General features: G+C 38.0%; 1 protein-coding gene across 1 annotated transcript in view; it reads right to left on the reverse strand.

Annotated features, from left to right (window-relative positions):
- Positions 1-17514, reverse strand: part of cpped1 (calcineurin-like phosphoesterase domain containing 1) — a 58167-nt gene that overhangs the window by 22850 nt on the left and 17803 nt on the right. The window contains exons 3-5 of the mRNA XM_030121629.1: positions 14892-15064; positions 10165-10290; positions 9908-10040 (exon numbers count right to left, since the gene is read on the reverse strand). Of these exons, the coding sequence (XP_029977489.1) occupies positions 9908-10040; positions 10165-10290; positions 14892-15064 (432 nt within the window). The remainder of the gene's footprint in view (positions 1-9907; positions 10041-10164; positions 10291-14891; positions 15065-17514) is intronic.

The raw sequence follows: 17514 nt of genomic DNA on the forward strand, positions 1-17514 counted from the left end.
ATTTTTTAAGGTTGCAATATTTTCCCCAAGGAGCAAGTTCCACACATACACACGCCTTTTTTTCCTCACCATCATTTTCATTGAAGAAGAATGTCAAGGTCAGAGCCAATCAGAGGTAGAGTAGGGGCTTCACGGCATGTGGATTTAGAAAAAAAAAAAAAAAAGAAAAAAAAATACAAAAAACAAGAAAATACCGCTACACAAACACAATTCTGCTAAATGTCAATTGCCCCAGCGTGACCGATGAAAATGTTTGGGCGCACTCAGGACTCCTGTTATGACACCATAAAGAATGGGGGCATTCAGTGGGCTCAAGCTGTACATGGACTTTTGATCTTTGACACTTCTGTACAGGCACAAAACACAGGAGAGGAGAACACAAAGGAAAGCAATTTAGTTGTAAATATATAGAAAAATACTGCTTTAAATTCATGCCAATACAAGGCAAAGCTTTCATCACCACATCAGTGTAAAGTAAATATAGAGAAACTTGTCCTTAGTATAAACATGCCCTGTCCACTCTTGAATGACAGACATACAAGGAGACATTATGGTTGTGTCAAAATATGCAGCTCTGAATAAGGAATAAAGGGAGTGAATAATTCTCCATTCACACAGCATTGAATAGAGTGGCTCTATTATTTATTGTTAGAGCTCTGGGTAAAATGATTGCCACCGTGCTAACTCTGTGATAACCAGCTGTAAATGTCATGCTAAGTCGACACCACCACTCCTCGAGCTTTAGTTGGCATAAAAAACAGAGTGAGGCGAGGAGAATGACAGAATAATAGAGAAAGAGGTACAGAAAAAAGCAATAACATTATTCAGCCTCATCATTAAAACAATGGGGTTAAAGGCTTAACCGTGGCCTCTTATCAAATCCCTAGTGGGTGATAAATGTGTCTTCGCTTTTGAACAGAGTAGGACCCTCGCTGATAAAGACAACCAGCAGTGAGAGAAAGAGAGAGTGAGTGGCCAAGAGAGGGGGGGTACGCTGACGGCACTCTGCTTATCTTTGCTTCTAATTAGCTACTGTATGTACAACTCCACAGCCGCTAGCAATGCTGGGAATTCCAGTGAATTTCTCAGCTGTACTCATGTTTTTGTTTTGTTCTTTTTATACATAAACATGCGTTGGATTCTAACAAAGGTAGCGTAGAGGCCTGAATCGGTTCATCATTTGTCCTTGTTTTCGATGTCTGCTGACGGTATCCTGAATGTAGGATATAAGCCTCAGAGGAAGAGAGGAGGGGGCAAAGAAATCTAATTACAGCACTCCATCTATGAGGAGAGAAGAGGCTCAGAGCACTGCTGGGATTTCGGGCTACTCCACTCGCCTCGAGGAAACGCAGATGCCGGTCCCCAGTTGCGGGAATTTGATCTTGTCTGAAGAGATTTGGGACGTGCATAAAAACCTGTTCTCCCAAAGTCAGTGTTAGCAATAAGCCTGCAAGTCAGTTTTTGCATGTCTTTTTACCTCTGCTTTCAGTAACTAAGTGCTAGCTGAGTTATATTCATTGCACTGTAACACTGGTATAGGTACAGGCAATAAAACCAGAGTCCATTATTTACTATGATTATAGGTATGACAGTGATGAAGCAGCACAGAGGCACCCATAACATGAGTAAGGGGCTCCCTTAAGGGTATGTGGGGCTTTGTGTGATTGTTACCAACAAACTGGAAGGCTGGGAAGGTCATCTACCAAAGCAGTAAATACCTCAAAAAACAAACAAATGTTAAAAAAAAAAAAAAAAAAATGTGTTTCCTCCATTTGTCAACACCGGTTATTAACCCAACCAATAACACACAGATTTACTTGTGCATTTTAACTATGTTCTTTTCCAAGTGCTTAAAGCATTGACATAAATAGCAAGCAAGTGCACAATTAAAGGAAAGATTTAATATCAAAACAATCACTGTCACATCTCAAACCATAGTAATTGCTTGTGCAATTAAAAAAGGACTTGCATGATGCTTTACTTGCCCAAGAGGGGATGCTCACACAAAGACAGTGTATCATTAATATGAGTGGGAATGCAGTCAACAGTTCCCACTGGTGGATCTGTTCACTCTGATGAGACACGGAAAGACTAATTGGTGTCGCACCTTTCCCCGTGTGTAGCTGTGTGGCTGAGATAACATATAGATACTTACTGTAGAATATATCATGCAGAGAATAATGCACCACTGAACAGTGATTTATATGCAAAATGCATAAATATGTGTGCATTCATACACACACACACACACACAAACATGTGTCATATAAAAAATACACAGTAGGGTACACACAATTACTCAAACATCGCCTGACATACATATTATATGAGAGGAAGTGGAAAAGAGAAAACTGAAAAACATCTCACTGAGGAATAATCAATTAAATACATTTCTTTGTCTGCAGGGGACTACATTCTCTATTTCCATCATATTTCACTAGAATGGTGATGGTGGGGGCTGCAGAAAACAGCAGCAAGAACATCATTCTCCTGAGCACTGAGCTAAGCTCCAAGAAGCAACGAGTCATCTGACTACAACAAAAAACACTTTCAGACGACTCAGTTAAGAGTGTCTTATACCGTACTGTGGTCTTACTTATGCGGATTGTTTTGATGCCAATGAGACATTTGTGTAACATCCAAAAAGTGAATTTCAAGGCTTCTTCTTGGAGAATTAGAAATGCTAGATATAGAAAGAAAGCTGTCCAATTTCACCTCTTTGTTCTTGGCAGATTTCTGCTTTGCTTTGCTCAAATTTAAACCAATACAAACTTGGAGGCAGCCAACAAAGAGTTCTCAGACACACTGTCTGTGTAGCAGCATAAAGAGCTTTCTGTGTTTCAGTCCGGCATCGTCAAGCTCAGTTTTGTTTTTTTAAAACTATAGAACATATAATCCCTCATTTGGTGTTCTAACTATCCTCTTTCAATTGTTATCTTTCCAGGTAAGATTATGAGAACTAACTATACAAACACTGACGCTGATTTATCATTGCTTGTTGAAATGGAAATATGAGTTTAAAAAAATGACATTCATGCATCATCTGTGTCAAAGCTCAACTGTTCCTTCATAATCCTGAATCCCTCGGAGAAAAAGAAGTGTGTGTACATATCTAAGGTTAATGATGCTGCCCTTCACTATAATGACAGTAATGATTTTGAGAGTACAAGAGCACATCTGGAGGCTTCAGACTGTACAGGAGGCAGTGGTGAGCACAGACCGACAAGGAAGGCACATGAAGCGTAAATAAACCAATGCAAAGAAGGGGAAAAATGTGCAAATAGCCAATGTATGTCCAGAAGCGACATGATTTCCCATGGCTGAAAGGAAATGCAGCCCCACACTCATACACGCGCACACACACACACACGCACGCACGCACATACACACACACACACACTCAAAGACAAACAACACACATTCCCTGGCTTTATTTTTCCTCAATAAGCAATGATAACATCCTAGTTGTTCACAATTCCTCTCTTTCTATTGTTTCTTTTCCCTACAGCATGCAGTTGCTCCACTGGGATTCTTTTTTTTTTCAAACCAGATGTATCCTTGTCCTGAAGGATAGTCTTACGTAATGCTGGTCTGTTCAATTCAATCGTGCCGATATAGTAACTTGACAGGTAAACGTCAAGTAGAGTTTTATGCTCTGGTGAATTTTTTTTCTGTCACATCTACTTAGGACAATAGATATGGACTAGTATAATCCTTATATTGTACTTAATACTTCGTTGAATATGCAGTAAAGAACTTTAGAATTGGAAACAATATCTGCAACAACAACAGACAATGTATGATTTGAAGATTTCCTTTTCTTTTTTGTCAGATAAAAAAAAGTTAATTTTTACCTTTACATGTTTCGGCTACACCTGTAGCCTCCCTCATCCCTGTTCATGTCATCTGGCATTCCTGGATAAAACTGCTGACAAGACACTTCACAGTAACATTATGTGACCCTTCTAAGGAAGCTTACAGGTGTAGCTGAAACATGTGAAAGTAAAAAAAATTACTTTTTTTTTTTTTTATCTGTCTGACCAAAAAAAAAAAAAGGGAAATCTTTATATTTTCAGTAGACAGTATATACCTGATCAGGCTAATGTATGATTTGATAGCAGTCTTCTATCTTCTTCTAGTCATCACATAAATTGTAGGCACATCTGCTTGTATTTTACTTATTCCCTTTATCAGGTGGGGCAAAATAGTTGACCCTGGTCTATGTAATTAGAATTAACTAGAAACACCACAGCTGTAAGCACAGAAAAATGTGGATTTCCTCTTGATTTTGTCAATATTCTAATAATGTTGTCCAAATAGATGCCAAAATGCAGATTTCTTGCCAGATACAACAACACAAAGCCATCACACACAGTCTAAGCCTCCAGAAACCATAGGGAAACTGATCATTTGCTTGTAAATTGTCTGTATTTTATAGGAGGTCGTGGATCAATTAATCTACCTCAAACGATCATTATATAATCTTTATCATGGTCTTTTGGTCAATCATCCAGTCCTATGTATTTATATATATATATATATATATATATATATATATATATATATATATATATATATATATACTGAACAAAAATATAAATGCATGACTTTTGTTTTTGCTCCCATTTTTCATGAGCTGAACGCAAATATCTAAAACTTTTTCTATGTACACAAAAGGCCTATTTCTCTCAAATATTGTTCATAAATTTGTCTAAATCTGTGTTAGTGATCATTTCTCCTTTGTCCTTTGCTGAGATAATTCATCCACCTCACAGGTGTGGCATATCAAGATGCTGATTAGACAGCAGGATTATTGCACAGGTGTGACTTAGGCTGGCCACAATAAAAGGCCACTCTAAAATGTGCACTTTTGCTGTATTGGGTGGTCCAGGGGGGTCAGAAAACCAGTCAGTATTTGGTGTGACCACCATTTTCCTCGCACAGTCTTCTTCATGAATTCTCTGAAACAGCTTTGGAGATGGCTTATGGTAGAGAAATGAACATTCAATTCACAGGCAAAAGCTCTGGTGGACATTCCTGCAGTCAGCATGCCAACTGCATATTCCCTCAAAACTTGTGACATCTGTGGTATTGTGCTGTGTGATAAAACTGCACATTTTAGAGTGGCTTTTTATTGTGGCCAGCCTAAGGCACACCTGTGCAAAAATCCTGCTGTCTAATCAGCATCTTGATATGCCACACCTGTGAGGTGGATGGATTATCTCAGCAAAGAAGAAGTGTTCACTAACACAAATTTAGACAGATTTGTGAAGAATATTTGAGAGAAATAAACCTTGTGTGTACACAGAAAAAGTTTTAGATCTTTCAATTCAGCTCATGAAAAATGGGAGCAAAAACAAAAGTCGTGCATTTATATTTTTGTTCAGTATATATATATATATATATATATATATGTATATATATATATATATATATGTATGTACAAAAGAGTGTACAGACTACTGTTAGCATTTACACATTTGCTGTGCCATAGCTACAACCCAGCTTAGCCTGCAGTCCATCACCATGTTTACGCCAAGGATGACAGAGGCACTTTAGGAAGATTACAAATCCAATGAAAGTGACAGTAACCACACAAGGTGACTCGTATCAGCCTAGTTTTACAGAGCTTCCATGTATAGGCTACATACTGTAGTTGTTACTGGGTGCAAGTCCAGGTCTATGCGTACGTGTGTTGTCCTCTAACAGGCTTCATTCGTCCCTGTGTGACTAGTGGAGGTTGCACAGCCATAGGCCAGTACCAAGGTCTGGTACTGCCTTGACATGTAGAAGTAGGCCAGAATAATGAGTGGAGACCTGCATTAAAATGTGTAGAGATCTTTTTTTTCCATATATTATACTGAAATACATGGTGTCCACAAAGTCTCTTTACAAATTTTAAAAATATATTCCAAAAGCAATTGATGAGATTTGTTAATCAGATTTGTTCTATGTACTCAGTGGTTATCAGAGTTGGAGTGGTTAGTATGGGATCATGTGTAATCGAATCATTGGTCCATTTTTCTTCCACAAGACATCAAATACTGCAAATGTTTACCTTGACCTTTTGACTGAATGACCTTCAACCAATCATCCTTTTCCATCACGATGGTACACTACCAAAACGGAGACTGCACTGTGCAGAGACTTTATGGGCACCACGTATATTGTTTATATGGTTGCATATATTCTTACATATTCAAATTTTAAAGCAGTGTCTGGGATCACCTCCAAAATATATAGAATAAAATCACAACTATTTTTTGGCATAAATCTGATAAAGGAATCTAAGAATTATAGATGCAGTCACTAACCACGAGTATATGGCTGATTTATGCAGTATATGTCACTGGTACGTAGATTCGTGCTCTTTCAGTCAATGTGTCATTTAGTGCCCTGTCAGTGACTCTGTGTATCTCTTACAAATGTACAGTAGCAGCCTTATGATAAACAGAGCACAGTAATGATCACAGTCAGCCTCTTTTACGAGCATATGCCTCCAGGACAGACTTTAGTAGATTCAGAGCACGCAGTGGAGCACGGCATCAGCCAAGAAGATACTTCTAGAAGGAGATGAAGGAGAAAGCAGAAGGAGCATGAAAGAGAAAGGAGAGATCACAACAGAGCAAAAAGAACTAAGAGACAACGAGTGTATTATTCAACAATCACTGGTTTGATTCTCTTTATGCAAGCACTGACTTTTCATAAGGCAGCGGAAGTTAAGTATAGATTTTAAACATTTAACTTGCTTATCAAAAAAGTGTAAATAATGACAGGAATTTTGGTGTTTTTACAGGGGGTCTTTTATCAAAAGAGGATTCTCCACTGCTGTCACTACAATCAAAGTGTAACTGAAGACTGAACACAAAAAGACTGTTTTTTGTCCCAAAAAACATTTAATAAAAAATTATAAATGCAATGCTTACTGATATGAAGTACTAGAAAAACAAATGCATTAAGTAGAATTGTTGGGTGGTTTATATGTGTCATTGCCCTTGTCCCTGTGAGAGTGCTACAATCAAGTAAGTCTATCTGTACATAAACATGATGGAAATCTATTTATATGATATCTACTATCTATATTTATCTGCAATCAGATTTGAGGAAGTAGTCAGTGCTCGGGTAGGAGAACACTTGTAACAGTGCTAAGTGGGGCTAGACAAGGACAAAGTCAAGTTCATTTACATAGGACATGTAAAACCACACAAGCTGCCCAAAGTGCTGTACAAGGATATAAATCAAATAGATAAAATGGTAAAACAGTAAGAATAACAACAAAAATAGAGTACAACTGATAAAAACAGATAAATAGAATAAAAACATCTAAAACACAAATAGTAGATAAAATAAATAAAAGCCCACACTTGTATAAGAGTCAGTACAAATAAGTGCATCTTTAAAAGAGATTAAAAGATTAAAAGAGATATCCTCAGCATGTCTAAAACCCACAACATGCAGAACTAAAAAAAGTAGAAAAATACACTGCCACTGACTGATACCAGGTGTGCGTCTGGGTGCACAGCTCATCCAGGGTGGAAGCGAATGTTACAGTGAACAACAGGCAAATGGCCAGAGAAAGGAGTGTCACAGATTTTATTTACACACACATTTAAACCATGTGTTCGCACCAAGTCCAGGGTGTGCCTTTTTTTTCAAGTGTTGGTCCAGGGACCTACTGTGTCAGATTAAAAGAAGTAATGACAGTTAAAAAGTCCTCGACTAGCAGTTAGGTGGCAGAGTTGTTTTTTTTTTGTTTTTTTTTTCAAAAAATATTTAATTTTGATAACAAGATTTCAAAAAGGTGTGCGTTTCATTCAGTTATGCTGCTTGTCTTGTCTTGACTTTGGCGCTTAAAGAGTTAAAATCCCCCACAATTAAAAGTCGAGTGAAATTAAGAACAAGCCCCATCAAAAGGTCTGAAAACTGTATAAAGTCCATATTAAATTTCAGTGGAAGATAAATAAGTGCACATAGGACAGAGGAGGTCAGCTCTATCTGAAACAGCTGGAGTTCAAAACTGGAAAAAAATTGCAGTGAGGTGAGGGTTCCAAGAGAATTTGTGTCCTGAAATGAATTGAAAATGTAACGAGAAAGCACTCAGACAGTGTCATCCTTCACTAAAGTACTGAAATTCCCTACAACAATATGCCGTCTTCAATGCATCAATGCCCGATAGCCGAGTCTTTTTGTCCTGGTCTTGATGATGAAATGATGATGAAAAGCCTCATTGAACACTAGTGTCCCCAATGTGGACACGCTGACTGAAGGATTGTGACACTTAATAGAGAGTTACAGACAAAATAGTGACTTTTTAGGATGTAAATCTGAAGTGTGGCTGAGCTGCAAGTCATCTACAGAGATGACATTGTCTAAGAGAAGAGGCCTTCACAGATGCAGCTCAATACCCCTATGCAGACCCCTTAAAGTAACCTTAACTCTCACCACTTGAACTTATTGATTGTAATGATGCAAATTAGTGTAAATTCACCCAATGAAGTGATCCAGACACCTCAGTTAAAATTTGAAAGGAACCTGTGCACAAAATGTTAAGGAACAGTGATTTTTGGACAATCATCTACTTTTCAAACTTGTGTTAATGTGGGAATTTCCGGAACCTTGACTGTTTACCTAAAACAGGAAAAATGTAATCATTTGTCAAACAAAGTTAAACAATGAAAAAAAGACAATTTGTCCAAAGTTGTGGATTCTAGACTCCTGACAGACTCCCTTGTCTGAGGCAACTATAAATCACAGGGCTCTTGGAATCACATCTGTTCTCTGTTAGCTAATATAAAGTATTATATCCTGATGCACATCATACATAGAACAAGACAGAGCCATGTACTACAAGCAGCTTTATAGTGAGCAGGAGCACGTCTGTCATCAATAATTAACATCCATGCACATGTATGTATGTAGCTCACTGCATGTCCTTTTATGTAGTCTGAATTTCTAATTGTGACAGAACATGTATGAACAAGAGTACAGACAGAGAAGGACACTGGCATTTTGCATGTTCTGTAGAGCACTGCACATACTGTTAGACCTTCCAGTCTGGCATGTAAAAAGCCTGTGTGGGTTGCCCTTTAAATCTTTAACCAGTGTTCCCTGAGAGGAACAATCAATTATGAGCAAGAAGGGTCATCAGACCAAAACAGGCCAACACGGTTAAATACATGCTGGAATAATGACTGAATAATGAAATTAATACCATCCTCCGCCAGTCACCTTGATGCATGATTGAAAAGCATGGCACGTGTCCATATGAGAGATCCTGTCAATCACTAGAGCAGAACTGGCCACAAAGTGTGTACAAGTGTGTGTGTGATGAGCCAGAGCATTCTTTCAGACTTATTGTCCTTGTGAGAGTTTTGCTGCAGAGTACACTTAGTATCAGACACTTATAATCTCACAACAATGGATTTTGATTATAGCATTATTCTCCAGACAGGAAGTGAATGCATTTGTTGATTCAATTATGCCTGCATTATCTATGCGTAAAGCACTGCGACTATGTTTAGGGCTAATAGCATATTAATCCTCTGGGTGAGGATCTTAACTGTACCTCAGTTATATCTACCACACAAGAGCAGGTTTAGCAAGAATATTTAAGAAGGATGCAGGCAAGAAACTTAAGACCACCTCATAGAGGCTTAAATCCGTCAGCACAGCCCAAATGCTACTGATAACTTAAGTGACTTAATTAAACTTTTCAGCCAAATAAATAAGTAGTGAAATAGGGATTAAAAAGATACAGGAGACAAAAGACGTGCAATCCTTAAGTCCCCTTGAGCAAAATACTGGATACAAACCTGCTAAGTCACAGAAAACTGTTCCACATAAGGGCAATGTATCTAGATCAAAACATTTTGTTTGGCCTAAAACGTGCGCAAACCTGCTCTCCTACCTGCCTTCTTGAACTTGTCCAGCAAGTTTTGTCTGACTATCCTCTGCAAGTTGAAGTAGTCATCCTCCTCATCAGGGTTCTTAAGATACAGAGGAATATGCTGGAACACCAAGATGTGTTTGGGTTTGAGCTCCTACACAGAGACAGATGAAACGGTTATCCAAACCACAACGTCCATGCTCAGCAAGTGACTTGAACATTTAGCTCAACATGAAAAATCAGATAAGAATAAAATTATGTCATCGATGCTGTCATACCGTGGCTGAGGAAGCTTTGTTCAGCTGCTCCTCCAGCCATATCTCCTGGGCTTCCTTTAGCTCAGGACAGGCAGAGGCATCATAGAACAACTGGGAGTTCAGAACCAGGCAGAGGACACCACCCACCTGGGAAAACACAGTACATGTACACAGTGAACTGCTTATTCAGGTTTTCATATTCACCAACAGCATCTTATGTTTCCACACTATCAACAACAGTGGCCAGTCCTGATACCTCTGATGTGTCTTGAGGGAATTCAAATTAATTTGGCACAAGCTCACTTTCGACTCACAGATTACCTGCTTAGCATTTAGTGGTCAAAGGTCAAGGTCACTGTGGCCTCACACTACACTTTACTGGAATAGATCAAGAATTTATATGCTAATTCTCACAAAATTTCACTCAAATACCATATAATACCATCAAACAACAGTGTGATGATACCGCATATTGAAAAGGTGGAAAGTCAGGTTCACATTAGCACAAATGTTCAGCAGAAAGCTGTAATCTGGCATTTCAACACCACATATCCCTCTGTAAAACGGTCTGATACCATTTTTGCTCTCAAGAATTAGGCCTATGTCACATTTTGATCAGAACTCAACCATAAGACTTGCAGAGTGGTAAAAAAAGTGGAGATACTCGTGGACCAATTATTTGATTTTGCCAGTTTAGGTATTTGATAAGGTTATCACATACTCCGCAAGAACAAAAAAAATGTGTTTATTTTCTTGAAATGGCAACAACAAGAACAAAGTTTGTTTTGGCCAGGACATTTTATACTTCGGTTTACTCCACCATTAAAAACAGGCAAATATATGTTGATTCTCTTGTCTGTGGCCCTGACCACAGGGCTGATGAAGATAAGAAGTTAGTCCCCGAGCGCCTTCAATGGCAGCTCACTGCTCCTAATGTGTGCTATGAGCTACAGCTAATTGCTAATTCTAATGCTGTGTAATGTATATTATTAAGGCAAGGCAAGGCAAGTTTATTTCTATAGCACATTTCAGCAACAAGGCAATTCAAGGTGCTTCACATAGGACATTGAAATACAACAGGGAAAAATGAAACACATTTAAAACATTATAAAAGAAACATGTAAAAGGTGATTAAAAACACCAAGTAAGAAAACAACACATAAAATCCAAAAATATAAAAACACACACATATTAAAGTAAGAGTTGCAGTGCAGAGTTTCGAAAGAGAATATAAAATTTAAAAAGTCAAAATCCTTTTAATCAAAGGCAGCAGTGAACAGGTGAGTCTTTAACCTTGACTTAAAAGAACTCAGACTCTCAGCAGACCTGACATTTTCTGGTAGTATTACTTTCATACTTTTATTACCTTCATACTTATATTGCCTGTATATAGTTGTTATGACTACTATTACTATTATCACTTTATCACTTTGTTATAACTATATTAAACTATATATATTAGTGCTGTCAAATGATTAAAATTTTTAATCAGATTTATATGTGCCATATGCATGGTTTGTGTAATTGATGACAATTTCGGTTCTGTTGATTGGTGATTGGTAATTTTATAATTTGGTTGCATTTGAAGAGGTGTTGTTTGATTGTATTTGATATTTGCATTGTTATTTGGACAGTCATGGTGTTTTGGTTGTTGTGTGTCAATGTGCGGGCAAGTTGCTAAGGATAGATATAAGAGCCTGTAGCTTTAAGAAGAGCGGGGGGTGGGGGGGTGGTGCTACATGTCTGGGGGGTATACGGCATTAGAGCCGAGAGGAGCTCATGGTTTTTGTGAGCGTGTTGGACTGTTGTGGATAACTTGGTGTGTATTTTCATCGTGTTTGGACAGAATAACGTATACAGTGGATTCTTCTATGTATGTACTTTTTATTTTTCATATTTTTGTTCAATAAATTTGAGAAGACTAACTTTTGTGGAGGACACACTTTTTTCAACACGAGTCACCCATAAGCTCCGGTGGAAGGTTTTGGTGGAAACCTACAAGATTAATCACAGGGACGCTGTGGATTAATTTCAATTAATCATGATTAAATATTATTCATTTTTCATCTATATTAATCACGTTTCCTTTTGAATGAGCAAACAGACTCAAGAAAGAAGGGAATATATTTGCACTTAACATGTTTATTAAACACCTTCAACAGTTTCAACAAAACAACTTGAAACAACTGTTCCATCTTGGGTTTTTTGTACTCAGATTTTCCATCCAGAGGGCCAACGTGCTGTTTAGTGCCTTCCACCTTTATTGGTTGGTTCTGCTGCCTGTCACAATTGGATCGACTGCCCATTTGTGCATGGTAACTCTACTTGGACAAAATTGCCCCAAATGCATTTCCAGAGACGTTCAGAGTCATTCTGTCCTGCAAATGGGTTAACTGCATTAAAACTTTTAGTCAGATTAATCATCCACGTTAATGTGTTAATTATGACAGCCCTAACGCACACATATATACATATATACTTATATATACATATATACACACACATACATATTGTGCATATGATAATATTATATATTAAAATATAACATAATCATAATACATTATTATTATTGTTATCATTATTATCACTACTACTTTGCCATTTGTTTGGCGTTTTTTTTACTTCTGTTTTTTATAGCTTTTTTATAGTTATGTTACTGAATTGCTTTTTCTTTTTCTTGTGGGGTTTCTCGTATGTATGCTTGGTGTCGTGCTGCTTTTGGAACCTCAATTTCCTGAGGGCTCTGCCCAAAAGATCAATTGAATTCTATCTAATCTAATCTATTTGGATGGGTAAAATCCAGAAACTGGACAATAAAGCAAGTTAACCTTTAACCTTTTTACGTACTTCAAATTTCTGACCAATCACATAATAGTTCTTGGACTCTACATGATAAAAAAAGTTCTGCTTTGATGATGTGTCCAGGACAAGCTGCAAGAACTCCCAAACCAAGGCTGCAAGGAAAAAAAAATCATTTTTTTCTCACAGCCCTGGGAGCAAGAACAATTTTCTCTGTTCTTGTGGAATAAGCAATAAACTTATTTTGACTAAGGGCTGGACAATCAGGTCAAAAGATCATGTGAGGAGTTCTAAACCACAATCTGAATCACAATCTTCTCACCTCTTATAAAGCATAGTCAAGTTATAACCAAAACACACTTACATACAAAGTTCTCTCTGGTTTCTGGAGGGTTAGAATGTGTGTGACAGCTTTTTTGTTGCAGCCAGACAGAAACTTTAACTGTGCATTTTTGCCTAATTTTGGATGAACATTACAACATTCGCAATATCTACATGAAAGAAGTACTTCTCCACATGTTTCTGCACATAAAACTGCAGTGTTTCTTTTAATTACACAGAATGTGGCTGCCTTTTTAGTCCCGCTGGTGTTTCAATCAACCTCACTGCATGTTGGAGTTCAGAAGCCAAACCTGCAGCTGATGGCCCTCTAATGATTCTTCATTATTATTCATCAAAGCCTGCACATTATGCAAGTACGTTACGCTAAAGTGCTGCTACAAACGGACTGAAAAAATGTTCTAGTCTACGAACATTAATGCCTCAGATGCATAGGTTGCTGTAAAATCCTGTACTTACACTGATAAAAGGACAATTTAAAAGAAATAATAGCTCAGTAGGAAAGTTTTGTAGTATTTAAATTTTACAATGACAGATCTATAGAACCCCTCTGAAAAACAGATCATATGCCAAATTAAGATCGATCATGAAATCATGAGATTACTACTGGCTTAAATGTTCAGTTAGTTATACAGTTATTAATAAAGTCAAAAATAGTCTAACCATGTGATTGTATACCGTTTTTTTTTTCCCCTGTTCAAAGTTATTATCATTGTTATTGTATCAACCCTTAAAGACCCACTAACTGTTGACCTTATACTTATAAGACCCTAAACACATGTTTGTTTGTTTTTTCCTGGTGATGAAAGTACCTTCTCATCTCTATTGAGGGTTGCATGGTGCTAATCAGGCACTTTGCAAACAAAATAAATAAATAAAAGTTAGTGGATTATGATCATTATGAACTGAAGCACAACTGAGCATTATAAGTGGAAAAGTTTGTCTATCTGGGTTGTATTTAGGGATGCACTATTTGCAAAATTCTTGTGGAATACAAATATTTTAAGTGACTAGTCAGTTGATAGCCAGTGGTAGTGGTAATTTCTGCTTGTTTATTTCTTTAATTTTGTTGTTATTTAACCTACTGTCTGTGCCTCCCTTTATTGGCCATTGACTGACCTCAGTCATTATATGCCTAATATCTATGGTGGTATTTGAGGACAGTGAGAAGAGCGAGTGAGAAAAGCTTCCCTTTAGAAGGGAAGCTTTGATTAAAAACACAGTTATCTGACTGTCATAAGAATAAGATACAAAATCTCACTTATATGACAACAACTAACACAATCTTTGGTATTATTAATAATTGTTGATAAAACAATATGTATAGAGGCAGTAAATATTTCCACAGCATTAAGTATTTCCATTGATACAGATGCTCTTAAATCTGGACAAACTCTAAAAATAGGCATCTGACTCTTTCACAATATGAGAAGCTTTTCAGTTTCTTACTTCAGTGAGTTATGTTTGCTGTCGTGACTGCACCAGTAAACAGGGGACAGTAGAGAGCATCATGGAACCCAGTGTTACTGTGGTGACATCTTCATCTTTCTTCATTGAGAGGGGAAAGATAAGATGTACCTTTATTAAATTAGAACAGACAGACTCCTTACCCAGAAGCTGAAATAGTCATCACCCCATGCAGTGCAGTACTGCTCCACTGTCCTATCATTGGGAGTGTTGCCAAGGTCATGGTTCCCACTGACAAAAACCAGTGGGATGGAGGGATCCATCCCCTTCAGGGCTGCCTTCAGGTCCCGCTCCTGACCTTCTCTGAATGGAGTGTCTGCGGAAAGAAATAGAATTGTGAGGAGCTTGCCTAATGTGACAAATTAGAAAGACAGAAAAACAAAACAATACTGACCAAAAGCACAGGTTAATTGCCAAAACATCTTGCCAAGACATAAAAAATAAGTAAGAGAGAAATTTATATGAATGTTGATGAAAACTGTCAGACTGCGAGTGTGAGGGGAACAGGTGAGAGTCGCTGAAGGGAGAAGGAATTATTTGGATGATAATGATGACAGCTCGGAGAATGATCAATGCACTGTGTAGCTCGACTTTATATCACCATGGTTACTGACATGAAGAGTGGTGTTCTGGTGGAAGCCTCATCGGTCCACACGGCAGAGCAAACCCAGCCTTTCTGCTGAGCTGAGCGCAGGCCACAGACTGTGTAGTGCTTGTCACATTCGTTGGTCCAAGATACATGAGCCTATTTGTTTTACAAGATCTTAACAATGTGTTCAGTTGTAAACACTGCTGTGTTAAAATTAGGCGTACAATATCATTGAGCTTAGAATTAACACAAAGGAGAAGCATGACTGGACCAAGCTCAGAGATATCTATAATTTATAACATAAATCAAACAAATTAAACCATCAGCACTGATCTTAAGACATTCCTTACCCTGTTCACTCCTCTCTTATTCCTTTTCGTTTTTATACATCTGAGTAATCATTTTACTGGACCACTTTTGGAACAAACATTTCTTTGAATGTTTTTCCTTGAATGATATGATTTGAAATGCGTCCACCCCCAAGGTGAGCATTTGATTGATCTGTACTGACATTATTTTTTCATTCATGGCAATATTATAATTTTATTTACACACTATGCATTTACACTGAACATGTATCAAATAAAGCATATTTAAACATGTAGCATACTGTAAATCAATCAATCAATCAATCAAATAAATCAAATTTTATTTACATAGCGCCAAATATACAAAGGTTCTCATATGACACTTTACATTTAGAGCTGGTCAAGACCAGCTGGGATATATGGGGGATGTTGGAGCCTATCTCAGCTATCCATGGGTGAAGGCAGGGTACACCCCTGGATATGTTGCCAGTTCATCGCAGGGCTGACATATAGAGACGAACAACCAATCACTCTCACATTCACACCTATGGGCAATTTAGATTAATCAATTAACCTATTAGTGCACATCTTTGGATGGTGGGGGGAAGCCGGAGTACCAGGAAAGAACCCACGCAAACACAGGGAGAACATGCCAACTCCACACAGAAAACCCCCCTCCCTAGTCGGCTGCAAGTAACTGCTTACAACTTCAACTTCTCGAGCACACTGGTTGGAGAAGAAGAGAGGCCTGTGGAAAATGTGATTGACAAGGACCTTGCAGAGTAACAGAACAGCACTTCTGATGTTTGTTTGTTTTTAGAGAAGTGGTGTGTACAAATACAGGTACTGTGTCTAAACTAGAGGTTGACAGATACTACAGGAACAAATCCTGGCTCGGCGTGTCATTCAGGGTGAATATGAGATAATCTAAGACTGAACTCACATGCCAATCACAACCAATTCAGTCAATGCACATTTTAAATTGATGGTAACATAGTGCACAACAATTTTCATTAGATTTCCAAAAAGTTTTTTTGTGTGAAACACAGCTGTTTTCAGGTCTGCAAAGTTAATAAAGTAAAGAAAATGATAAACCAGTGAACACCTCAGGTTACAAAGTTTAGTCCTGCCGGCTGCAGTCTGTCAGTATTCAGTGTTTGCCAGTTTAGCCCATCAAACCTCAGACCCTTTTTTTCTGTAAAGCTGAATGCTGATGAAAAGAGTGAAAGCAAATGGAACATTGATTATTCTACAATCACAGCATTTCAATGCCACAATTACATACAAAACAAAATCCCCCTCACTAGTTGAAGCTGTAACAGAGAGAAGGAGGTGCAAAGGTTGCCATTTGAAACACTGAGGCACTTGTTGCTGCCGACAGCATTTTAGCGGCCCTGCTGTTGAAAAAGATGGTATTTTAACCAAATTTAAAACGTTTATTCACAAGAGACATATTTTCCATTATTTATCTCTACATGCTCAGCTTGGAAAATGTGAAAGGGACTTGAAAAGGGTTAGAACCAATTCCATCTCTCTTAACCACTGTCAAATAGGGGCTTATAACAAAGCATCTGACCTTGTCCACTGATCCAGTGGAGACTCAGAGTGCATGAGCTAAAAACACGTCGACACCACCAAAGTGTGAATATGTGTAGCTAAGTGGATGTAAAGCTGGGTGGCACTTCACTAGGCTCCCCTTTCTTAAGATAAATAAGTCAGCCTTCTGCTTCCTCACACCTCCAGCTGCCTGCCTTCAGCTACAACCATCCGCTAACATGGCATATCCATGAATCATTGCTGAACACTATACTAGCTCAAACTGCTCCTCATCCTTACAGTAGCCCATCCATCTGCATTTGAGACAGTTAA

The sequence above is a fragment of the Sphaeramia orbicularis genome, chromosome 19 (assembly GCF_902148855.1).
Source record: "Sphaeramia orbicularis chromosome 19, fSphaOr1.1, whole genome shotgun sequence".
Classification (NCBI taxonomy): domain Eukaryota; kingdom Metazoa; phylum Chordata; class Actinopteri; order Kurtiformes; family Apogonidae; genus Sphaeramia; species Sphaeramia orbicularis.